Source organism: Phocoena sinus, chromosome 20, assembly GCF_008692025.1.
Source record: "Phocoena sinus isolate mPhoSin1 chromosome 20, mPhoSin1.pri, whole genome shotgun sequence".
Taxonomy (NCBI): domain Eukaryota; kingdom Metazoa; phylum Chordata; class Mammalia; order Artiodactyla; family Phocoenidae; genus Phocoena; species Phocoena sinus.
Genome location: NC_045782.1, coordinates 39028284 through 39052385, shown reverse-complemented (window position 1 = coordinate 39052385; position 24102 = coordinate 39028284). Strand labels below are relative to the sequence as shown.

Below are 24102 nucleotides of genomic sequence, written 5' to 3'. Positions count from 1 at the left end.
CTGCACCATTGAATGTAATTGCTTTCTTCCTCCCCTCTTATTCCCTTCAGTCATGCAACCCTTGGCTCCCTTAAGTTGAACATTTTCCAGTACTCTTACAAGTTTAAACACTGCATTTATTTAAAAGAAAGTATTCTTATTGCTTGCTTAGACTTTTTATTAGCTAAATGAAGAGGCTCATACAGGTAGGGTACTTGTCGAGGCGGAATGCCTTACTTCATCACGCAGTGCTAACCCTGTGAAGTTACCTCGTCTAGCTGCGTATTCCTCAACGTTGGCCAGCCCTGGTACCACACAGCAGCTCAGAGCGCTGCGGTATATACTCATGTCATGAGCATCATACCACTCTTCGCTCTTTTCATCATAGCACTCAACATTAAAGGTGGTGGTAAAGCCATTAAAGCCACCCACCACAAACAAGAGGTCGTCTACCACCCCGATACCAAAATTGCTACGAGGAGTAAACATAGTGGGGATTGTGCGCCAGATGTTAGCCGCTGGGCTGTAGACTTCTGCACTCCTAAGTCGATTAGCTCCGTCAAAGCCGCCTACCTGTGGACAGCGGAGGAAACACAGCTGGCTGTTAACCATCGCTTCTGTTTGCTGGGGATGCCCTCTTCGGGGGTTGGCGGGGGACCAGTGATTTCATACCTCCCTCTTCCACTATCTTCCATGGAAAGAAGCTTTCGGATTCTTCCCAGTGGTAGTGTAAACCTATTTGCTCATAGGAAATCTAGGGCTATAATTTTTGTTGTACAAAAGGAACTCACCGCATATACGTGTTCTCCATAAGCAATTACGCCTATTCCACTCCTCCTACTTCTCATGGGTGCTATGACTGTCCACTGATTACTCTCAGCGTTGTACACTTCTGCCGTTGACAGGCATTCGTTTCCGTTAAACCCACCACATATGTAGACCTGTGTGAAGAGAGTTCCAAGATTATTAAAACTGGGGAGTAGAAAGAAAGGGTGTGTATATGATGGTGGCTGGGGGCAGGGGACACTTCTGATGCCAGTCTTCAGTCTGAGTTTCTTGTTTCCACGTGCGCATGCATCGCTTTTTAATAAGTAAAATCAGAAAAGATAGTCATTTGATGAAGGAGTTAGTGTTGCAGAGTAAATACTGCCAATACTGCCACTTCTGTTTTCCGTCCATTATTTCCAGGCCTGTTTGCTTTCACATCTCCTAACCCCAGCTTCCCCGGGGTCTTACCTTTCCATGGAGTGTCGTGGCGCTCGCATCACTCCTCTGTTCGTGCATGGGGGCAATGAGTGTCCATTGGTTGGTCTCTGGCTCATAACGTTCAGCAGTGTTGAGACGCACGTAGCCATCAAATCCTCCCATGGCGTAAATAAAATTACCGAGGACCGTCACGCTGACGTAGCAACGCTTGGAGTGCATCGGGGACACCTGGTGCCATGTTTTCTTGACTGGGTTAAAACGCTTGACACTATTGAAATAGTCTATACTATCGAACCCCCCAATGATATAAACATAGCCTTTCAAATAAGCTGTCCCGTGGTAGGCACGAGGACTCTCTTCCTCACAAGTGACGTTCAGCCATCTGTCTGCCCGAGCATCGTATGCCTCAATGGTATTGGTGGGGCTCCCACCGCTCCAGCCACCAATTGCAAATAGGATGGCGTAGGGCAGGCGGGGCCTGGTGAGTGGGTTGGTGAAGTCCGAATTAGAAGATCCGTTCATGTTTAGGTCATACATGGCCTTCAGTGCGTTAATGATGACTGGCTTGCATTCCTCGCTGTCTTTGACATAGTCGTTCATCTTAACGTTGGTCATGAAGTATTCAGCATGCATCAGACCCAGGCGAACCTAAGAAGGACATAGAGAAAGTCATTCAGATGAGGTATGGTGTCTGGAAAACCCGTGTCCTTAAGCCCGCAGTTTTACAGTCTCCTCTGAACACAGTAGGATCATGTTTTGTTTCGTTTTTGTAACTTACAGCTCACAGTTTAAATATTTGTGTTTTGGAGGTGGTATACGTTGGATGCTGAGAATGAGCGAGATAGAAGCCGCCTCAGATGGTCACAGAGCTAGTCCATTCCTTGGCCCCTGGACAGGACTATCAGACCAGAAAAAGCCGTGGTCATTGTTCAGTAATTGGATATCTATGTCTCTATATGTAAAATAACATGAATTAGCACCAAATGGCTACAACTGAGTGCAATACTCATGATCTGGTTTCTTGTCCAGCTCCTGTTTTGGTTGGGGAAACTCACAGAAGGAAAGGGGTGAGAGGAAGACCCTTTAGAATTCTTTTGAAGGCCTGCCCTCTCCTTCCCCCACTACCAGGGAGAATCTTGGTCAAAGAGAATATCACTGGAGCAGAAGGAACTAGCAATGTCAAGGGCAAAGAAAATTGCAAAATTCCAGAGAATAGCAGGGGATGCCTTCTGTAGATGTACATATGTGAGTATATGTAAGTATAACTGCAGCCTCGGAATCTGTCAAACATCTGAGTATGGCTCTTGGGACAATCCCTCTGGGATAAATGAATCAAAAGTGAGCAATTAAGGGAATTCTCTGGCAGCCCAGTGGTTAGGACTCCAAGCTTCCACTGCAGGGGCATGGGTTCGATCCCTGGTTGTGGAACTAAGATCCCACAAACCATGTGGCACAGGCAAAAAAAAAAAAAAAAAAAGCAATTAAGCGTCCCACAAAAGAATAACTAAACGACCTTGGGAAGCAAGACTGAAATATGCTGTTTCCTATTTTGGGGGTCATAAGAAGTCCATTTTACAATGGCCTCAAATACAGCATCTTCTTGTTTGACGTTGAGCTCATCTTTCTCAATGATATCCTTAAGTTCAGTGACTGAGAGCTCTAAAAACTCTTCTGAGACTTTCACCATCTCCTCAAAGTTGTGCAGTATGAACGTGTAGGTCTTCCGCCGCAGCTCAGGGCAGTAGATGTAGTCTGTGAACTTGCAGATGCCGATACAATTATCCAAACACAGCTCCGACTCGAGGAACTCACAGCAAGCCCTGACGATACCCATGATGTTAAACTGGTCTGCAGCAACCAGCAGGTTCTCCATGTTGTCTGGTGTGATGGGGACGGTCCGGGTGTACGCATATTCGATAATTAGCTTCATCATGTCGGGGGTAATGCCAGGGATGTTGTATACCTTCTTTTCAATGTTGTTCCAGCCACTTGTAAACAAAGCTCTGGAAGAAAGAAAGAAACTAGCAGTCACTGAAATATTTCTCTCTAGTTTGCCACGTTCCCTACCCCCGCCACCTTCTCTTGTTGTGGAAAATCTGGACATTTTCCAAATAGTGTGCACGATAAGTGAATTGGAAATAAATTGGCGTGAGGAAGCGGGGGGAGGAGGGTAGGTTTTATACAGTGGTCAAGAGAACCTTTCCAAGAACTTTGGTCACTTTTATTCCTATCTTCATGATAAGTAGGCCTTTTCCCATTTGGTGGATGGAGAAACTGGTATCTACAACTGGGAGTAAGACCCAGGTCTTTTTTTTTTTTTTTTTTAAACATCTTTATTGGGGTATAATTGCTTAGACCCAGGTCTTTTTCTGTCTCAGCCCATTGCCCACCAAATTCTATCTTAATTAAGGAAATTAAACTTGAGCAAATACACTTTTAAAACAAGTATTATTGGGCTTCCCTGGTGGCTCAGTGGTTGAGAGTCCACCTGCCGACTAGGGGGACACGGGTTCGTGCCCCGGTCTGGGAAGATCCCACATGCCGCCGAGCGGCTGGGCCCGTGAGCCATGGCCACTGAGCCTGCGCGTCCGGAGCCTGTGCTCCGCAACGGGAGAGGCCGCACCAGTGAGAGGCCCGCGTACCGCAAAAAAACAAAACAAAAAAAGCCAAGTATTGTTCAATCAACACATATCCGAATCTGATCGCTTCTCACCTCTCTCACTGCTACCTTCTTGGTGTGAGCCACCACCAGCTCTTGCCTAGATTATTGGAAGTAAACCTCCCAACTGATCTCTCTGCTTCTGCTTTTGACACCTCCAGAGTTTATAGTCTTATCCCAGACACCAGCATGATCCTTACGAGTTTATGCTCCTCTTCCGCTCGGAACCTTCCACTGACTTCCCTTGTTACTCAGAGTAAAATACAGAGTCCTTACCAAGGACTACAAAAGACCACTGAGATCTGGACCATGAATACCTCTCTAACCATATTTCCTCTCACCTTCCTCCTCACCTTGCTCCAGCCCTGCTGGCCTTGCTTTCCTTGAATAACCAGAGATGCTTCCATCTGTGCACTTTGCTTTGTACTCTGCCTGGAAGGCTCCCCCAAGATCTCCGTTATTTCCCAAGACCGCAGCCCCTTGAAGTCTTTGCTCAAATGTCACTTTGTCAGCAAAGTGATAATCCTATTTAAAATTACCACTGACCACTCTCTATCTTCCTTTTTTTCCCTAGCACTTATGACCTAATATGTATTCTATTTATTAAATGCCTGTTCCCCCTACTGGAAGGTAAACTTTACGAGAACAGGAATGTTTATACATTGTTTTATTTCCAGTACCTGTCACAAAATAGGCACTCAATAAATACTCATTGAATGAGTAAAATGACTACTATTCCACAACAACTTATTGGGTCCCTACTATGTAGCTAGGTACTTCTCTAGGTGTTGCAGAGGACAGAAGTCCCTGCCCTAATATATTTTTCCTCCCTTTTCCTAGGAAGTTTAAGGGAATGTGGGCTCAGAGGTCAAATTCTCTAGAGAAGAGGTCTGAAAACCTACAGCCTCTCGGCCAAATTCAGGCCAACTCTTGTTTTTGTACTGCACGTGAGCTAAGAATATTTTTTACATTTTTAAATGGGGAAAAAATTCTTTTCTTTTGGGGGAAAAATATTTTGTGACACCTGGAAATTAAATTCAAATTTCGGTATTCATAAATAACTTTATTGGAACACAGCCATGCCCTTTCATTTAGTATTGTCTATGGCTGCTTTCCTACTAAAAGCAGAGTGGAGTAGTTGTGACAGAGACTGTATGGCCTGCAAAGCTTAAAATAGTCACTATTTGGTCTTTTTGTATACCCTGCTCTAGGTCTAGATGAATGAGAATTTTTAGCAACGGGTGGCACGCACTTATCATATCTTCATTGGAACCGAGTACTCAAATATTTTCAGCTCATGAACAAAATAGGTCTTTTACTTCCTGGGTTCCAATAGTTTTGGCTCAAACTCCTTTTTTCTTCTGAAAAATATTTCCTTGGTTCTTTCCCCTCATCCCCCTTCCCACCCTCTCAGTCCTTGTTAATTTGTCACCCTGTTTGAGATAGTCTCAGATAGGGGCTTAAGGGGTGGCTGAAGTGGCACTGTCGTCTAGGTTTAAGTAGGAAACCCACTACAGGTGTCCAACCTTCCCAAAGTTTGGTTTGGGTGAAAATCAAAGAAAAAAAGCATCTGGCCCACCAATAGTTGGTTGAAATCTAGTTGAAAATGAGACAGAAGAGGCTCTGGCCCTAGCTGTGCCTCTTCAGAAGACAAAGGAGCCAGTCTACAGGAGCCCAGGGCTTTGACAGTGTCCCTAAACTTAAGATAATGGGGTGGGAAATATGAAATGAACCAAAATGTCTCAGAATGAGCCCCATTCCCCCTTTTGGCTTAGTCCAGCAACCCTGTTATACCTGAAGTAGGAACTGCAGCTACAGAGGATGTTCTTGTGGGCATTGAACTCAAAACCATTGACCTTGATGACCACATCGCAGAGCTTGCCCTCTAGCCTAAGCTCGTTGAAGATCTCACAGGTCATCGCACTCATCTTCCTCTCCATGTGAGGCTGGTGGAAACCTGTGGAGGCCGCCGCGCTCTCCATCTCCATGGCACCCTGGGACAAGTGGAGCCAGGCTGCTCTCCTAGGGTGTCGGGGAGGATTGTAGGGGCTCTTTAGCCAGCTGTCACTCCTTCTTCCTACTACACCTTTCACATAGGGCCCAGCAGGCAGCCCAAGTTCCAGAATCCTGGGCCTGCTGTGACATCACTCTCAGGACTGTGATCTCAGGTTCTAGAACCCTCTCCTGTCCCTGTCCTCATTCCTCTCCCCCCCCACCTCCCCCATGGCATCACTCAGGCTGAAGACCACCCCACATCTTCCTCAACCAACCAGGAGCAGGACGTGACCACTAACATCACATAAGACTAGCTCCTGCTGCCCACTTCCGGTGCTCAGTTTGGCGTCTCTGTAGCAACCATCTACCTTCTTCCGCAGCTTGGCCCTTGGCTCCCGAGACACTGAGTTCAAGGAAACCGAGTCAGAGGAGGCAGAAGGGAGAAGTAAAGCTGATGGGTTTTCATTCTGGCCCAGATGTCCAGGGCCCTCCTGCCCTCTGGACTGAGTCACTCATCTTCTGTGATGAGGAGCGAGGCCCGTGAAGGAAGCACCTTCTGGATCTTCAACAGAACTCACTTATGGCTCCTTCACACCCCCTCCCATCTGCGGCCTTTTGGTCATGCAAACCTTAAGCCTGGAAACGTCCATTCCGGTTAGGGTTTTTGTTCTAAAAAGAGTGGCACCCACCCACGTAACCCCAGCCTCTTGGGACACTCCCCGTTCCCCCCCCCCCCCCCCCCCCCCCCCCGCCCCGGACCCGTTCCCAGTCCCCGCACCTCACCCCCACCCCGCCCCGCGGAAGCGACGCCTGCGCAGTGGGGCCGCGGGGCGGTCGTTGTGCCCACGCCGCCAACAGGCCGGCGAGCGCCATGGCGGAGGAGGTGAGGCGGGAGGAGGAGACCGGCGTGGGGCGGGCCCCGAACCCCCGGGCGCTCCGAGACCCCCACCGGGCCGCCTGGGCCTCGCCGCGCCACTGCGGCCCGTAGGCGCCCAGGCCCGGCCGGAGCCCCCGCTCGTCCCCCGCGCCCCCGGCCCGGCCTCGCCGGCCTCCCCTTGGGCGCAGCGCGGTGCCGGGGTCAGCGGTTCTCTCGGGTCTCGGGACAGGTGAGCCCCCTGATGAAGGCCACGGTTCTGATGCGGCAGCCCGGGCGGGTGCAGGAGATCGTGGGCGCCCTCCGCAAGGGCGGGGGAGACCGCTTACAGGTACCGCGGGGGGGGCTGGGGATGTGGCCTGCCCAGTGCGCCTTCCCGCTTTGCTGCGGACGCCAGCAAGCATGCCTTCAGCCCCTAGAAATGGCCGGCTGCCCGAGGGCAAGCCTGTTTTGCCTTGGGGGAGAGCCCACCTGCCCAGAAACCTAGATTTCAAATTTCTCAGTAAGGTCGTGCTGTAGACAGAACGCACCCCACACCAGGCCTCCGGGTCTTGTCCTCGCTAGCCGAGGTTGGTGGGCTCCCCAAGAAGGCGCAGACGTGTATATGGGCCAAAAGGTGGGGGCATCTTACGAAGGACCAGGGCATTGAGATGGGTGCTATTGACAGAGTGGAAGGGGTCCTGATTCTGCAGTCCCCACCCCCATCCTCGGAGAGGCTGGGTCTTCTCTGGGTTAGCACAGGTACTAACTAGGATTAGTTCTTCCTTCGGCGCTTCCTGACTCCCCCCAGGGCTTTGCCCGCAGACCGGCACTGAGCTGTTTGGACTTCCATAATCATCCTCCCTGGCTGGCACAGGGCCACCCTGGAAGGAGCCTGTCTAGGCTTCATCTCTCTTTTGCATTTTAGGTCATTTCTGATTTTGACATGACCTTGAGCAGGTTTGCATATAATGGAAAGCAATGCCCTTCTTCTTACAGTAAGTCACATACTAGCTTTATTGGGCTGCACGGGACGATGGCTTATAAGGGGCAAGTAAAAGGAGTTCTGTGTTTTTGCAGATATTCTGGATAACAGCAAGATCATCAGTGAGGAGTGCCGGAAAGAGGTGGGTTACTCCCTTCTTTGCTCAGAAATGGCTATCATATACGACTTCCGGTGGTTCTTGGTTAGGACTAAAGGTTCCAGGGTTGAGACCTTAGAAGATGAATTTTTTAAAAAAATTGTTGTTATGCTCAGGTGGACCTAGTCTTGATACACTGAAACAGCTTTTCCTTATTGGCCAAGACACGTGATAATAGACGGTTGGAATATGCTTACTGCTATCTGTAGAACTGAATAGGAGACTGCCATGTTTGCTGTTTAACCCTCGCACAACTCCGAGAGGTGGCTAGAATCATTACCGTCTCCATTTAGCAGATGGGAAAACAGAGGCTTGGAGAGGTTTGAGCAACTTACCCGAGGTCATACAGCAAGATGCAGAGCTTGGTTTTCCCATAGATCTGACTCTGTTCCCGGACTCTTTCCTCTATATTATGCTCTTTCCTTGATCGTATAAATTTTCTTGGTAAGGCAGCAGGTACCAAGAAAGACTTCTGAATTAATGTCTGTGTATGAAACTCCCGTTTCCATAAGATGCATACAGATACTGTAAAGCGATCCCTGTAGCCTTGGAGTTCATTTTACTTTGCTACGCGTTCTTCCCATCAGTGTCCTCTTTGCCAGAGCAGAGCTGTGCTAGCCCCTCGTTTCTCTGCAGGTTGCTGAGCTCTTTCTGCTAAATAGCTATATCATTTAGTTCCACTTGATTATGAAGTTCACCAAATTGGTTACTAGGTGGTCTGTTGGTCTGCCGTGTGGGTCAGATCTTCTAATACTCTGTCATGATTACTGGTTATTAAGATGGACAGTGAATTATAGACAGCTCTTCTGTTTCTACACCTGTCTCTCTGGTGATGCCACTTGCAGCTTAAGGTAGATTCTGGCTCCACCACTGATTACCTTTGGCAGGTCATTTTTTTGGTTCCTCACATCCCTGATCATAGCAGCTTCCAGAGAGCTACGTCCACAAATAAGACAATAGGTTTGGATGCCCTCTCTGGGATAAAGAAGCTAGAGAACATTAAGATTTGTGGCGTTGATGGGTTCCTGAAGAAATTAACAAAACAAAATTTATGTAAGAAATCTTTTTTCTTTTTAAAAATTTATATTCTGGGGGCTTCCCTGGTGGCGCAGTGGTTCAGAATCTGCCTGCCAATGCAGGGGACACGAGTTCGAGCCCTGGTCTGGGAGGATCCCACATGCCGCGGAGCAACTAGGCCCGTGTGCCACAGCTACTGAGCCTGCGTGTCTGGAGCCTGTGCTCCGCAACGAGAGAGGCAGCGATAGTGAGAGGCCCACGCACCGCTATGAAGAGTGGCCCCTGCTTGCCACAACTAGAGAAAGCCCTCGCACAGAAACGAAGACCCAGCACAGCCAAAAATAAAATAAATAAATTAAAAAAAAAAAAAGAAATTTATATTCTGTTGAATTCTGTTATACTTTCAGAAAAATGTTCTCACACTCAAGGAAACATTGAGAATCTTAACACATTTTAGGAGCTTTCTGTCTCTGTCACTCTTTGTATTTAACCCTCTTTTGGACTGATGGTCAGGGACTCCATTTGATCTCATAATATTCCAAGACCATGCACGGTATTAAAATTTTTTACTCAGTCAATTCTCATTTTTATTGGGCACTGTTACTGACTGAGCCCATGTGACACATGGTCCCTGAAGCAGCCTCCCTAGATTGTGGAAGGTGCTGGCATGTGGAAGGTGACCTTAGCCAGAGGAGGTGCACAGAGATGCTCCCCGTGAGGTTGTCCACCTGACGTTGGTCAGGTGGAGTTATCCCCTAACATGCTGTGTCCCAAGCTCCAGTCTTCTAGTTCACTTGAATGCTTTTTGCCAGATCTGTGTAAATTACCCTGCCTTTAAAGATCTGAATGCATTTAACTTGCAAAAGAAAGGAGCAATCTTTATGAAAGCGTGAGTGTGTTATTCTAGTTTTCTTTTTTTCCGACATACATTAAAATGAATCCCAAACCACTAAAATGAAAAGTGTTTTTATCCATGTACGCCCCCCGCCAAAGTTATCTTGCCTACCACCTGAGAAAATGTACCACATTTTGGGAAATACAGCGTTAAATCAGTTCTTACTGATTAAGCGGGAGTGCAGGGGGATGGCCGGCTCTGCAGCTCCAGGTCACTCCCTTACCTGGAGTTGCATCTTCTAGGTGACTTTTTTATCATGCTGGACTGTAGGACTCCGCTGGGGAAAACTTGATGTGGACTAAACGGCTTTTCTCTTCATTTCGATGTCACAGCTCAAAGCGCTCCTCCACCACTATTACCCAATTGAGATTGACCCACACCGGACCATCAAAGAGAAGTTACCTGACATGGTGGAATGGTAAGTGATGGTGGTGGTGAAACGCCCCTGGCCCTCACGATGCTTGGTCTGGACGGGGGCGTATTTTTCCTGAGCTTTGGTCAGATGCAGGCTCCTTTACCTTACTGAATGCTTAACTGAAGGCCACAAGCGCAGCTGCTAGAACAAATTGTCCAGATAAAGCCAGGCTACGTGTGGCTACTGCTAGAGTAGAGGGCTCACCAAGTATCCTTGGAATGAGTTAGAAGCCCCTTAGTTTGGGGCAATAAGTGCTTTGGGGCAATAACCCTCCTAAGGAAACCCGTATCACTGGGCAAAGCCCCAGTTCTCCATAGAGTGGGGTCACAGAGGAAGGGATTCAGAAGAGCTTTGACATCAGCAGCAACTTGCCCAGCTCTTGTGTTGCTGTCTCACCCTCTTCCTTTAGGGACAAGCAGGGTCCTTCAGGAAATGGCTCTGGGGAAAAGGATGAGGCCTCCGCTGTCAGTACTTCCAGAGGAGACTCGGCCCTGAGATGGGAAAGGTCACTCTACTTAGTGGTTTGAATTTGGGGTCTCGTGGGGTGTCTGTTTCCAGGTGGACCAAAGCACATGAGCTCCTGTGCCAGCAGAAGATTCGGAAGTTTCAGATAGCCCAGGTGGTGAGAGAGTCCAACGCAATGCTGAGGTGAGCTACCTGCTCTGGAAAATGTTTCTGCCGGACTGTTGGCGACGGGTTTGCTCACAAAAGAGAGGCTGGGAAGAATCGAAGAGGAGTCGGTTGCCGGGAGAGTCAGAAGCGATCTAGCACCATGAGTAGATGACGTGGAGAAGGTCTTGCTTTTCCTCTCTGGGCACGGCCAGAGAATTTTCTCTCCTTGGGTGTGTCCTAGGATGCAGTCTGCTGGTAGTGGATGTGGTGTGGATATGACCAGGGCTCCATCTCCTAGAACAAACAGCGTCTAGCTCATTCTTCCCAATGATAAAAAGACTTTTGGGGTCCCCATGGTGACTGGTGTTCTTTATCCAGACGTGGGAGTTGGCTGACCTAGGGCCCTTGATCATCCGTGGCCTTCACAGTGCAGCTGTGTGCTGGAGCGTTCTTTACTGGAGGAGGGATGAGGGCACGTAGAGGAAGGAGTCAACACGGGTGCCTTCCCTCAAGGATTGTGCGTCCTGATTGGGGAGAGAGGCTAGCTCGTGGAAAGCCAGGAGAGTAGACACGTGCAGACCCAGTAAGTGACTGGGTGGGTTGGAGGTGTTCCCCAGGAAAGCTGCCTCAGGATAGCTGCCTGGTTGTATTTTGCTCGGGCAAAATAATACAGAAACAAACAAACAAAAAATGCGGTTATATGGTGTATATGAAGTTCAGGGGCAGGGAGAGCAAATCAATGGTGATGTGAAGTCAAAATGGGGGCGGTGGCATCGACTGGGAAGGAACATGAGGGAATCTTGACCTGATTAGTAAGTACACGTGTGTGAACATACGTAAATATTAACTGAGCTGAACACTTAAGATTAGTTCACTTTAATAATTTACTGTATATATTTTATACCACAATTTAAAATGTTTTTAAAAAATGTTAAAGATGTAACCCAAATAGAAAATAAAGAGCAGTCGCAGAGGCAGTGCCATTTCAGAACCGTTCACGTCACTTCAGGGATGGATACAAGACGTTCTTCAACACCCTCTCCCAGAACAGCGTTCCCCTTTTCATCTTCTCCGCGGGCGTTGGGGATATCCTGGAAGAAATCATGCGGCAGAGGAAAGTGTTCCACCCGAACATCCACATCGTCTCTAACTACATGGAGTTTGATGAAGATGTGAGCTGGGGCTGGAAGAGGGGTGGGGACCGCCAGCCAGGGTGCTTCACCCTAAATGTTAACCCTGATGGGGGAGGGGGGAGGGACGGCATGCCAGCTTCTTTGCCCTCAGCAGTTATTTATTTATTAGTACCAGCTAAAGACAGTCGCTTTTGAAGGACCCACTCTTGGGTGTTTGGCTGACAGTCGACTCTGCCAGGGAGGACTGAGTTTAGGGCTCAGCCAGGCCCCGTGTCACTGTCATGGCTCGTGTGCCATCCTAGGTACTCAAGGGCTTGGACTTGGACTTGTTTTTCTTGAGCCAGAGGTGGGCTGCTCTGACTCACCCGTGTTCTGACTTCTTCCCCTTAAAACCAAGGCTGGAATTTTCATCCCTTTGACCTGTGGTTAGGGTGTGGACCACAGCTGAGGTTAGCGCACATGTAGCCAGGCAGCGCTTGCTTGTATCACGGGCTTCATGCTTTCACCAGAGTAGGTGATCAACAATATTTGATGGTTCCTGTTAATTTAAACCAGGGGTTGTAAACTTTTTCTGTGAAAGACCAGGTAGTAAGTATCTCGGGCTTTGCGGGCAATATGATCTCTGTCACAACTACTCTGTCACACTAAAAAGCACCGGTAGACAAGATGTAAACAAATGGACCTGGCTGTGTTCCAGCAAAGCAATTTACAAAAATAGGCCAAATCTAGTCCACGGGCCCTAGCTTGCTGACCCCTAGTTGGATCACAATGAAATTTTGGCATTATCTGTGGCTTTCAGGATTCCCTTTCCTCTGTGGCAGAGACAGTGGAACACTGGTCCTGAATGGGTCTTTGTAGTCCTTCTGTCTGTCTCTTGTCTTGATTATTTAGGGCTTCCTAAAGGGATTCAAGGGCCAGCTCATACACACCTACAACAAGAACAGCTCCGTGTGCGAGAACTCTGGTTACTTCGAGCAGCTTCAGGGCAAAACCAACATCCTCCTGCTGGGAGACTCCATGGGGGACCTCACTATGGCTGATGGGGTTCCTGGCGTGGAGAACATTCTCAAGATTGGCTTCCTAAATGACAAGGTAGGTAGGAGACCCGGGTTCTTCATGGCCGGCTTCTCCTTCATTCCTGTTAACGAGTGCTTATTGAACACCTTCTGTGGGCTAGACCCTGTGTGAAGTATGAGAGGCACAGAGGTCAGACATAAGCCATAGTCTCATAGGAAACAAAAGAGATACCCAGTGGTTACAGCTGTGCACGAAGCACACGGCGTGACCCAGAGGTCAGAGCACGCCACCAGAGCCCACACTTACCGAGTGCCGCGCACATTAACCCAGTTCATCCGTACAGTCACACTCTGAGGTAGTGACTGTTATACCCAGTTTACAGATGCGGAAACTGAGGCAAGGGGGTTAAGTAACTTGCCCAAGGTGACATAGTTTAGAAAGTGGCTGGGCTGATTACCAGTCCTCCTAAATCCTACCAGCAAGGCATGATTGAGATTGGAGATGTTGGTATTCAGGATGTGGGTTTATAATTTAGAGAAGGAAAGCATAGGAACAGACCAGAGGTTGACAGGGGTGAAAACATAAGGTCACAGAGGGGCACAGTATGGCCTCAGGCTAGAAGGCCTCCAGTTCTCACCTCAGCCAGCAGGTGCTGAAGCCTCCTGACGATTCAATCCATAGAGATTAGAGGTAACTGTCTGACAGTTTTCGTTTCTAATCGTTGGGATGGTCCTTTTGGCACTGACCCAAGGGTTAATTGTGGCAGCCTGCATCCGTGGCCATCCGTGTCTCCAAAGGGCAGGTCCCGGTAACCTTGAACTCCTCCCGGGGAGTCGCAGCTTGAACGCCCCCTTCCCCAGCCCCAGGTGGGCAACGCGGAGGGCAGGGCGCTGGGGGACTCTCGCTCTCTGCTCCCCCGGCAGGTGGAGGAGCGGCGCGAGCGCTACATGGACTCGTATGACATCGTGCTGGAGAAGGATGAGACGCTGGACGTGGTCAACGGGCTGCTGCAGCACGTCCTGCGGCAGAGGGACTGGACGGAGGTGCAGGGCTCCTGAGGGCGGCCGGGCTCAGGCCCCGCGGGCTGTGGTGCGGACGGGCTTCCCCGGAAGGCTACTCTGCTCTGAGCACTGCTCCTGCCGGTGCTGCAGGGAAGAGTCCAGGCGGCCGGGAGCTGCTGGCCCACGCCCCTCCCTCCCCCTTTCCCTGGCTTCGTGGTTTGTGTTCTCCAGAGCCTTGAGGGAGCCCTGCCAGCCCGGAGGGCAGCGAAAGCCATTCCAGATGAACTGTGGACCTACACAGGGTTAGCACTTTAGGAATCATTTGGTCCTGGGAATCTTTTTTCCAGTATTTTTTAACATGGGAAGCTGCTCTTCAAACAAATCTAATATGTGAAACAGATCAAAATAAAAAAAGGAAAACACAGAGCTGTTCCGATTGGGGTGGGGGTGGGGCAGAGCCTGTACCTCCTGGTTCTGGAGGCTCAGGAACCTCCGAGAAGCTGCTAGAGCTCCACGGAACACAGTTGGAAAACCCCTGAATTAGCCCAGGAGACTCTGAGCACAGCGAGCACAGCCTAGCGTGTCTGTGGGCGTCACGGTGGGCAGGCAGGGTTGGAAGGGTGTGTTTCTGACCCGGAATGGTTTGACTTGATTCTCATGCAGCCGTTAAACTTGAAATTCAGCTGGGATCAGCTGAATCTGGCCGGCCCTGTATGCAGAGCCCCCTCTTGATGGGTCCCTAGAGTGATCCATATGAGTGTGGATTTTCACTGGGGCCCTTGGCTCCTGTCCTTCCTCCTCCTCCACGGCCACTGAAGTGCATGACTTAGGGCGGTTGAGTCGGGACCTGAAGGGAGCCGGTGCTCAGGGTAGTCGGATTCATTCCCTCATCCGCCTGCCTGGTGGCTGGTAAGTTGTGTTTGTCTGCAGCTCAGCGGAGAAAGTGATGGGAGTGTTGACCGAGGGCCAGCTGTGTGCACCCAGGTGCTGCAGGTGCCGTTCCATCCTCACAGGGATCCTGCAGGAGGTATGGGTCCACTTAGAAAGGACCAGTCCTTTGCCCAAAGGCCAGAGCTGGGAGCTCAAGCTGGGGTTGCAGTGTTTCCGACAGAGCCAGCCTTCTCTTCTGCATCACGCTGCCTCCACACGGACTTAGTTCAGGCTGTCCTGTTAGGCTTGGGGGAGGGTGGTTATCATCTGAGGCTGTCACCTCTGTCGACCCCGAGGTGCTCTCTGTGCTTTGGGACCAGGGAGTATCAGACGCTGGCGACCGTGGGGAGCAGCTCCGTCTCTCGGGGGATCTTGGGCAAGAGCTCGGTGCTTGTGGGGGCAGTTTGGGGTGTGAATCCAGTCACTTTCTCTCCCAAGCATCCCCCCCACCCCACCTCCTTGGATGGCTTGGGTCATCTCTGTCGCACTGGCCAGAGTCCAGCCAGGCAGGTGAGGGCAGATGGCCTGATTAGTGGCTGAAGCAACTCCTTCCTCAAGACACCAGAGGTTTGAACTCCATTACCTTTCTTTCTGGCAGGAGGGAGAAGCGCCAGGCAGGTGGTGACAGCTGGCGGCCAGGAGCAGGGAGAGGTGGGAACATCGCCGTATTAGAAACGATCTGTGTGAAAGGGGAATCTGACCTGTGTGGTTTAATTTAAGCCTTGAGCTTTGCATGTTGTGTTTGAGTTCAGGGAACTTGTTTTTCCATTCAGCTGGGACCCTTAGGAGACCAGGATCATGTCTCCAGGCCTCCCCTGCAGGCCCCTCTCTGTGGACACTTACCCCCCAGCCTCCCTCCATGGTGAGGGCCCCAGCTGGGCCTCAGGGAGGCAGGAGGCTGAGACCTAGGGACACAGGGTCTTGAGCAGAAGGGCCATGGAGATGGCCTGCTTTGCTCCCCTTCCTTAGACCCAGCACTTGGGTCTAAGCTTCCCGCCCCCAATCAAGAAAGACCGCATCCCGAGGACTTTGGTTTCGGACGTGTTTTATTTGGCACAAAGGAGAAGGGGGTCTGACACCAGTTTAGCCTTTTGAGTGTGCAGAGCTCTGCCCACTCCCCCTCACCCCCTCAATAATGAGCCCCTTTTCCACATTTATCTCAGCCCCGAACCAAGGATTTCATAGCCCTAAGATCCATCCAAGTAGGTTTCCTCATACCACCCCCCTTCATTTTTCTCTTGTTCTTTGGTCCCTAGAGAAGGCAGCCTTCTTTAGGGATAAGAGGAGACACAAAGCCCAGCCCTGAAGTGCAGCACCCCAGGGGCTCTTCAGCCACCACTGGACGGCAGCGAGGGGGCGTGGGACAGGTGAAGGGAACCGGACAGGTAAGGTAGGGCTGTCCCCCCGGAACCATCCCCTTCCCTAGGAACCAGCCGGAGCCGAGGGAGGAAAGCTGAGGGTTCATGTTCCTGGGGAGCTGCCAGGACCGAGGAATGGGGGCTGTGGGCAGGGGCGGGGGTGTGTGGGTTGAGGATGGTGAGGAAAAGTACAGGTAAAGGGGAAGTTTGGGGAGAGAAGGAAATTATGAGCTTGGCCTTCCTCAGTGTCTGGTGACACGGAGGGGAGGTCTGAGCAAGGGGCCAGCAATGACCCCAGCCAACCCCCAAACTCCACCAATCCCCAGATTGGCTTTGTAATTCCAAAACTTTTAAGGAAGGGGTTTGGGGCTGGGAGAGAAAAACCAAATAGAGATCTGTGCTGTGGATTTTACTCTCGGGCAGTGGGAAAACCAGAGTTGTCCCCTCTGACCACTTTCTAGAAACTTCCAGACCTCATGCCAGCAGAGGGGAGGGTGACTGTTGGGAAGTCAGCCCCACTGCCCGCTGTCCCCCTCGACGACCTTTGCAGTTGGGCCCAGGCCTCTGCCCTTCAGAGCTCCTCGTGGACCCGCTCTTGGTCTTCATCCGACTTCAGCTTGAGTTCCTCGGCGGTGATGTTGCCATCCTGGTTGCGATCCTGATTCTGGAACATGTCTCCTATGGTTTTCTCAGGGTCCTGGCCAGGCAGGAGGCGTCCTTTGCCCTCACTGACTTGAGCCTTGATGAAGGTGGAGAACTGCAGCGAGGAGAGCCAAGGGGAGGGGGAGAGAGCATCCTGCCTGAGCAGCTGTGCTCACCTTGGGACGGGTCCCCAGGCGGAGGCCTTCCAGCGAGGACTGAGGAGAGGAGCTGGTTGGTGCTGCATCCTGAGGGGGGCGGGGGCGGAGGGCGTGCCCAGGGTCGGGCAGCCAGGGGGCAGTGGGCTGCATGTGCCAGAGGCGAAGGCGGGATGAGGGGCTTAAGGCACACGGACCCGCAGCGGGGCAGCAACACGGGTGCAGACAGGATGGTGGACACGCGCTGTGTTCTCGTTAGATGCCACCGTGCAGGGTGGCTCCTGCCAGGTGACAGCGTGGGAGGGATTACTAGGAGCGAACTCCTCACCCACCTCCTCCGGGGGCACCTCGCCATCCTTGTTGAGGTCCATGTCTTCAAACAGGTTGGCAGGAGGGTCTTCGTGCCAAATAAACAGGTAGCCTGTGGGCAGCCCATCCTCCCGGGACATCAGCTCCACCTCAAACAGGAGCACAGCACTTCCAGGAACCCCCCGGGCTGGAGGGAGGGGAGGAGTAGAGAGAGGGAAGGGTCTGGGCCCGGCTTCACTGCCTGCCCAGTGCGCTCCCAGCCTACAGGCCTCAGCTCCTGCCTTGGGGGCTGGAGAGTGGGGCATGGAATGGGAAGCATTGGGAAGGCCTCACTCACTCCTGCCAGCAGCCATCCAGGCTCCAGGGGGCAGGGGCAGAGGGGAGGAGGAAAGCCATCAGGCCAGTCTCTGCTCACCTCCGCTCTCTCCATGTGCCAGGTGCGGGGGGACCACCAGCTGCCGCCTCTCTCCCACACACATGCCCTGCAGGCCCGTATCCAGGCCTTCGATCACCTTGTGGGCGCCCAGAGTCGCCTCCTGAGGGGCCCCGTAGTCGTGGCTTGGGGGAGAGCAGATTCCCGGGTCAGTGCTCATCCTGGTCCCTGGCAGGCCCAGGGCAGGGTGCGGGGACCCAGCAGTGCAGAGATAGGATCAATCCCCCTATCTCGTAACTAACTGCCCTGCTGTGTGGCCGGGGGCTCATCTCTCCCTGCTCGTTTCCCTCCACTGAGTGGAACTAGCAGCTCCCCTACTGCTTACTTCACCCTCCCTCTGCTTGTGGACTTAAGAATTTCAGCTTAGATGGGAACTTAGGGAGGCAGGGTCAGGGGTGCTGCTAGGAGGACTCCCCACGCCTGGGCCCACCCACCTGCCCAGCCCTGGCCCTGCCCCGGACCCACGAGGAGAAGAGCTTGGTGCCATCCAGCAGAGAGCAGTTGTAGTGGTAGCGAACAAAGTCCCCAAGCTTGGCCGTCTCGTTGCAGGTCTCCGGGGGCCGGGACAGTGTCTTGATTTCCACTGGATCTGCAGGGTTGTGGAAGTCGATGATGTGGACGTCGAAGATCAGCACAGCAGAGCCAGGGATCTTGTCTCCTGGGGCCAGAATGGGGGCGTGGATCAGCTGGAGTCTAGGAGGGGCTGCTCTAGGTCTCCATGGAGGCCCCAGACCTTCCCCATCCTGGGGTTTTAAACAAGGATGGGATGGGATGTTTGTCCACATAGTCAACTCTTATAATATACTCTGTGGTGGTGAGGAGGCAGGCGAGGGGAGGGGCACGCCAGCTGGAAAGCGTTTCCCATATGTATCTTGCAACCTCCCAATAACTCACCCTGCTGATCGATGTGATTAGTTCCATTTTACAGGTGAGCACACAAAGGCTTCCAGCAAAGCTGGGACTCGAATCCAGGTCTCTTTGCTTCCCAGGGCTATGCTGTTTCTGTTCTTCCATAACCGCCCTCCCTCCCCAAGCTCAGGAGTCGGCTGCCTTTCTCCAGTGTGGAAGGGGAGAAGTGGGGGACTGCCCCCTGGAGAAAAGGATGGAGTCCTTGTGGTAGGAGTTGGGTGGGGGGCCAGTTTTTTCGATGAGAGGGGCAGAGCAATGGCTGGAATCCACCCCCTTCGCCCCTGCCCATCAGGGGGAAGGTCAGGAGGAACTGAGGTGTTGGCTTGGGGAACAGGGAGCATGCCTACCAGTCCCGTTCTCCCCATAGGCAAGGTGGGGGGGGATGGTGATTCTCCGGCGCTCCCCCATGCACGAGCCCTGCAGCCCCTGGTCCATCCCTGGGATGACATAGCCCTGCCCCACATAGGTATTGTAGGTGCCGTTTCGGGAGTAGCTGCAATACATACAAGGCGGGGAGGCGGGCAAGAGAGTCACAGCGGCCCCGCCCTTCCTGCAGCACAGAGCCGCCCCCAGCCCCCACCGTCGTCCTCAGGACCCCCCGGACCTGGAGTCAAAGAGGGTGCCATCCATCAGGGAGCCGTTGTAGTGGTAACGCATGAAGTCCCCAGCCACGGCTCTCCGGACACAGCCAGGTGGCAGCTCCAGTGTCTCCAGCTGGACCGCGTCCTTTGGGTTGTGGACGTCAATCAGTAGGACTTGGAAGACCAGGGAGGCCTGCGGGGGGATCACAGTCCCTGGGGAAGGGATAGGCTTGAACCATACACGTGGAGAGCAAAGCAGGGCTCTTCTCCACTCAGGAAGGCCTATGTGAGCACCGTGCAAAAAGGTGCTAACCCTGCTTTCCAGAGCCTTTGACGCCCATCAGTAGCCCCGGTTCTTCCTCTTTGAGGCCTGAGCTGAGCTTTCCCCAGGGCCAGCACCATCCCATATGAGCCTTTGTGTGAATCAGAATAAAGCACTTTTTTTTTTTTGGCTGTGCTTCGAGGCTTGCGGAATCTCAGTTCCCCAACCAGGGGTTGAACCCGGACCCCAGCAGTGACAGTGCCGAGTCCTAACCACCCAAGCACCCCTTCTTAGTGAGGTGATCACCAAGGGCTAGATTTCATCACTACTTGCCTCCCTGGCTGGGTGTCCTTGTGCAGTACTCAACCTGAACAACTATATGTGGCAGCCCACTTCTAGAGAATCCCCAAGTCCCTGCTCGCCCTCACCATAGCCTTTCTCGCCATAGGCCAGGAATGGAGGGATGACGATCTTCCTTCTCTCTCCAGGACACATGCCCAGCAGCCCCTGGTCCATGCCCTTGATCAGCCAGCCAGAGCCCACGTAGGTGTCGTAAGTGCCACCTCTACTGTAGCTGCAGAGAATGAGGGAGGGGTGAGGCTGCTGTTGGTGGGAGAGGCAGGAAGGCCCCCGACTCTCCGCTGCATGCCACAGTCCCTGGCGCCCCAGGGCTCCTTCCAGCCCTTACCTGGTGTCGAAGGCAGTGCCATCCAGCAGCGTGCCGTTGTAGTGGTAGCGGACAAAGTCGCTGTCCTGGACCATGCGGGGGCAGTGGGGCGGGCGCAGCAAGGTGCTCACCTGCACAGTGTCCGCCTTGTTCCACACATCCAGCAGGACCACATCGAAGTAGAGGGTGGCATCCGGGGGAATAAGCCCCGCTGTGTTTGGTGCAGCCCCCCGGAGTGGGGGGTGGAGTGGAGGTCTGAGCATCCTGCTTGGCCTCCCGCTCCACCATCCTTAGTTCCCCTTCTCCCAGGTCAAGCTAGGATCCTACCCAGGGCCCTATTGTTGCCCTTCCTCCCGCCCCAGGGGCAGGAGACGGAAAAGTCTAGTCCCAGACCTGCCGCGCTACTCATTCTGCTGCGCATGCAGTGTGACCTTGGAAAGCCGCTCTCCCTCTCTGAGCTTCAGTTTTCTGGCCCTGGGCCCTTGCTCCTGCCTCCTGGTCTCCTCCACCCCCACGCCTGGGCCCCAGCTCTCCTCACCCACGCCGATGCTGCCATAGCCAAGGTGTGGAGGCACAATGAGGCGTCGCCGCTCGTTGACGCACATGCCCATGAGGCCTCGGTCCATGCCGGTGATGAGGCGCCCCACGCCCACCACGATGGCCACCAAGGTGTGGCGGTCATAGCTGGGGAGGGAGGGGACAGATGGGATACAGTGGCCTCTGCCCATGGTCACATACAGGCACAGGCGCACACAAGTGCACACACACACCATCCCCCTCCCTACACAAAGGTGTAGATCCACAGGCTTCTCAACTCTTCAAGCCTCCCTCCTAGGTGGGCCGTGACTCCCACCTTAATAGGATGGGCTGTTACAAAAGGAAGTCCTCCAGGAGGCCAGGGGCTTTTATCTACCCTGGGGTGGGGGGATGGTGCCAGCAGTCCTATCTGCTGCTGCTATCTGCTGACAGAAAAGGAGTGGGAAGTGCAGACCCAGGGCGGGGTGGGGGGAGGGGTGTGGGTAGACCAGTTATCCAGCACTTAAATGATAAGGCTGAAGAAATGCTTGGCATTTTGCATTCATTATCTCTTTTAAAATATTTATTTGGCTGCGCCGCATCTTTAGTTGTGGCACTTGGGATCTTCGATGCGGCATGCAGGATCTTTTAGTTGCGGCATGTGGGCTCTTAGCTGTGGCATGCGGAATCTAGTTCCCTGACCAGGGATCGAACCCGGGCCCCCTGCATTGGGAGCGCGGAGCCTTAACCGTTGGACCACCAGGGAAGTCCCTGCATTCATTATCTTATTTAATTCTCTCCCCTGTGAGGTGGGCATTATTATTATTATTTGCCGCACCATGCAGCTTGTGAGATCTTAGTTCCCCCACCAGGGATCAAAGCCGGGCCAAGCCGGGCCACAGCAGTGAAAGCGCCGAGTCCTAACCACTGGACCACCAGGGAATTCCCGAAACGGGCATTATTGATTTCATTTTTCTTACGAGAAAAATTGAGACTTGAGAGACCAAATGATTTGGCCAAGGTCACACAGCTAATGTGTGGTCTGTTGAACTCCAAAGCCCATGTTTGGGCCACTGCACCATCAGGTCACAGAAGAAAGGAAGGGAAAGCAGAGCTGGCTGGGGATAGGGATTGGTTTTCAATTTTGAAAAAGGCTACTCTGAAATGGCCATGGCTTTTACTTGATTTAGTTAGTTTTAAGTTTTAAGAAGTTAAGGAAAGATGGGAGATTATTATTTTGATGGAAGGTGTCATGGGTTGTGAAAGTTTTCCGAGCTCAGCACTGCTTGGATCCAACCTGGATCCAAGAGTCCCCATCAGAATCCCCGATAGGGAGGTCATTCTCCAACTCCCAACCCCTCCTCCACTCCTCGGTGGCCACAGGCTCACAGCTGTACTCCTGTCTACTGCCGATGCCGCGTTTTGCCCACTGAGCTGGTTGTACGGCCTGCTTCCTCCACAGTGCCGTTGTGAGAGCCCAAGCATGGCAAGAAGCTTCTACCAGTTAAACACTACCAAAGTTCTCCCCAGAGTCAAGGCTAATTAATGTGTACTGAACCCGCTTGCAGACCGTAAGGTACTGTGTGAAGTTCACTTTCATTCATCATCTTGAGTCCTAACATCAGCCTTAGGAAGTAGGGATGCAGTTTTCCAGACTGTTTCTTAATCTCCTTTTTTTCAGATGAGGAAAGTAAAGCTTAAAGAGGCAAAACTCCTTGTCCATGATCGCAGCCTGGGTTTGAGTCCAGGGTCTTGGTCTCAGGAGTTCGTGTTCTTACCCCATAAACTTCCTGCCTCCAAAGCCACTAATTTCTATAGGCCGAGTTGTGTGTGCGACCTGGACCCAAGGTTTAACTGAGGCTGGCCTGGCATACAGCCCTGCCCCCACCGAGAAAAATGGACTTGCCAGAGCAGACGGAAAGCCTGGACACAGACCAGAAACCCATCTCTCAAACCCCAAGGCTGGCAAGATGGGCGGCAGCACTGACTTGGTCGAGCTAAGATGGAGGGAGATGAGGGTGCGGGATCACGGGGAGAGGGAGGCATGAAAACCCTCGGAGGAGCCCAGGGTGGCATGTGTGACTGTGTGACATGAAGGCAGACAGGGTCCTTACACCAAGGTATGCCCTGCACTCCCTGATCCATCCTGCTGTCTTAGAGTGCCCACCTGCTTTACCCCGCTGGCTGCTAACCCCCCCTCCCCCTCCCCCCCAAACTCTACTTACTTCTTCTTCTCTAAACACAAAGGCACTGAAACCTGTGGCTGGAGCCAGAAAGGGAGTCGGGGTGGATGGAAAGGTAGAGGGGGCAGCAGGGACCATGCCCTTCCCCCTAACTCTGTGGACCAGAAAACCCCCTCTATGTCTTTAAATAGAGCACTGGTAAGTAAATAGAGCAGTTCACCTTGATTCTCAAGCACTCTGAGAGACAGAGGGAGTTTGTGTGAAAGAAACAGGCGTCTTCTGAGAGGCGAAGGTTTGAAATTGAGGGCAGGGATGTCTGGGGAGATGGACGTCTAGGAGTCCCCCCACCCAGGGTGCTGTGTTTGAGGTTAGGGGCTCACGGTGTGAGTAGGGAGCATGCAGACACAGCTTAAAAGCAGCAACGAGGGAACCCCAGGACTGAGAGAGCTTGGTCCCGGGCTCCGGGAAGGGAAATGGTGAGTCTGGGGGCACCCAAGCCATTACCTCGAGTCAAACTTCTTGCCGTCCTCGAAAGTACCGTTGTAGTGGTAGCGCACAAAATCCCCCATCTGCACTTCCCGGGGACAGGCCCTGGGGATGTGGTACCTCTCGATAACCACATCTTCCAGGGGGCTCCCGGCCGGGCTGGCGCGGCCCAGCCCCCTCCCCACGGCCTGCAGCAGTAGCAGCAGCAGCGACCGGAGGACGGTGTGGCTGGGGCGCCCCGCGCGGAACATGGTGCCTGGAGCTGGGACGGCCGGCAGTGAGGGCGAGCGAGAGAGCCGCCGCCGCCGCCAGACTCCTTGGCCCCCCTCCTCCCAGAGCTGGCTCCCCCTCTTCCTGTCCTCCATCCTCACCCCCGCCCTGGCTGGTCCACGTGGAATGGGGGCTGGGGAGGCTGAGCTGGCGGGGTGGGAGTGGGGGGAAGGGGTGTGGAATTGGAGGAGGAGGAGGGCCTGGCTGATAGCTTTAGAGTACGAGGAAAGCACCACAAAGCCCTCCAGATTTTCCCCCACCCGTACCCTGGGGCTGAGAGACCTGGGAGGGGTAGGGAAGTTCCGGAAAGTTGGGAAGGTCGGAGCCGACTTAAAAAAAAAGTTCAGTCTTTTTTCTGGAGCCCCCCGGGTCCTAAAGCCGGACTGAAGCATCCCTTGTTTCTTTGGCTGGCAACCCCAAATCTAGGTCTCTCCAGGTGGCTGGTGAGGCTCCAGAATCGGAGGGGTATCTCAGTGC

At 52.7% G+C, this 24102-nt stretch overlaps 3 protein-coding genes across 10 annotated transcripts; 1 reads left to right on the top strand and 2 right to left on the bottom strand.

Moving 5' to 3' along the window:
• Positions 1 to 99: 99 nt before the first annotated feature.
• KLHL10 (kelch like family member 10) lies at positions 100 to 5999 on the bottom strand. 2 transcript variants are annotated; one of them, XM_032616728.1, is made up of 5 exons: positions 5701 to 5999; positions 2699 to 3188; positions 1216 to 1833; positions 771 to 920; positions 100 to 552 (listed from the first exon to the last, which is right to left on the bottom strand). In XM_032616728.1, exons 1-5 carry the CDS (start codon positions 5712 to 5714, stop codon positions 178 to 180), a joined length of 1647 nt encoding a protein of 548 aa, XP_032472619.1. In that variant the 5' UTR covers positions 5715 to 5999; the 3' UTR covers positions 100 to 177. The 2 variants fall into 2 exon arrangements, with proteins under 2 accessions (XP_032472619.1, XP_032472618.1); XM_032616727.1 differs by having other exon boundaries at positions 144 to 552; positions 5639 to 5999.
• Positions 6000 to 6637: 638 nt separating this feature from the next.
• On the top strand, positions 6638 to 19698 carry NT5C3B (5'-nucleotidase, cytosolic IIIB). 5 transcript variants are annotated; one of them, XR_004347536.1, is made up of 15 exons: positions 6672 to 6722; positions 6946 to 7044; positions 7621 to 7690; positions 7773 to 7819; positions 10079 to 10164; positions 10720 to 10809; positions 11783 to 11945; positions 12798 to 12998; positions 13847 to 14226; positions 14855 to 14951; positions 15453 to 15505; positions 16111 to 16239; positions 16906 to 17085; positions 18301 to 18867; positions 19217 to 19698. XR_004347536.1 is itself a non-coding variant. In XM_032616730.1 (9 exons), exons 1-9 carry the CDS (start codon positions 6711 to 6713, stop codon positions 13979 to 13981), a joined length of 903 nt encoding a protein of 300 aa, XP_032472621.1. In that variant the 5' UTR covers positions 6638 to 6710; the 3' UTR covers positions 13982 to 14348. The 5 variants fall into 5 exon arrangements, 1 of the variants encoding a protein (XP_032472621.1); XR_004347535.1 differs by lacking the exons at positions 16111 to 16239; positions 16906 to 17085; positions 18301 to 18867; positions 19217 to 19698 and having other exon boundaries at positions 15453 to 16042; XR_004347534.1 differs by lacking the exons at positions 16111 to 16239; positions 16906 to 17085; positions 18301 to 18867; positions 19217 to 19698 and having other exon boundaries at positions 14855 to 16042.
• Positions 15883 to 23909, bottom strand: FKBP10 (FKBP prolyl isomerase 10). 3 transcript variants are annotated; one of them, XM_032616726.1, is made up of 10 exons: positions 23374 to 23909; positions 20709 to 20854; positions 20192 to 20381; positions 19932 to 20077; positions 19265 to 19454; positions 19008 to 19153; positions 18217 to 18409; positions 17734 to 17876; positions 17342 to 17406; positions 15883 to 16969 (listed from the first exon to the last, which is right to left on the bottom strand). In XM_032616726.1, the coding sequence occupies exons 1-10, from the start codon at positions 23718 to 23720 to the stop codon at positions 16784 to 16786; spliced, it is 1752 nt and encodes a 583-aa protein (XP_032472617.1). In that variant the 5' UTR covers positions 23721 to 23909; the 3' UTR covers positions 15883 to 16783. The 3 variants fall into 3 exon arrangements, with proteins under 3 accessions (XP_032472617.1, XP_032472615.1, XP_032472616.1); XM_032616724.1 differs by having other exon boundaries at positions 17342 to 17505; positions 23374 to 23884; XM_032616725.1 differs by having other exon boundaries at positions 17342 to 17505; positions 18217 to 18340; positions 23374 to 23691.
• Positions 23910 to 24102: the final 193 nt, after the last annotated feature.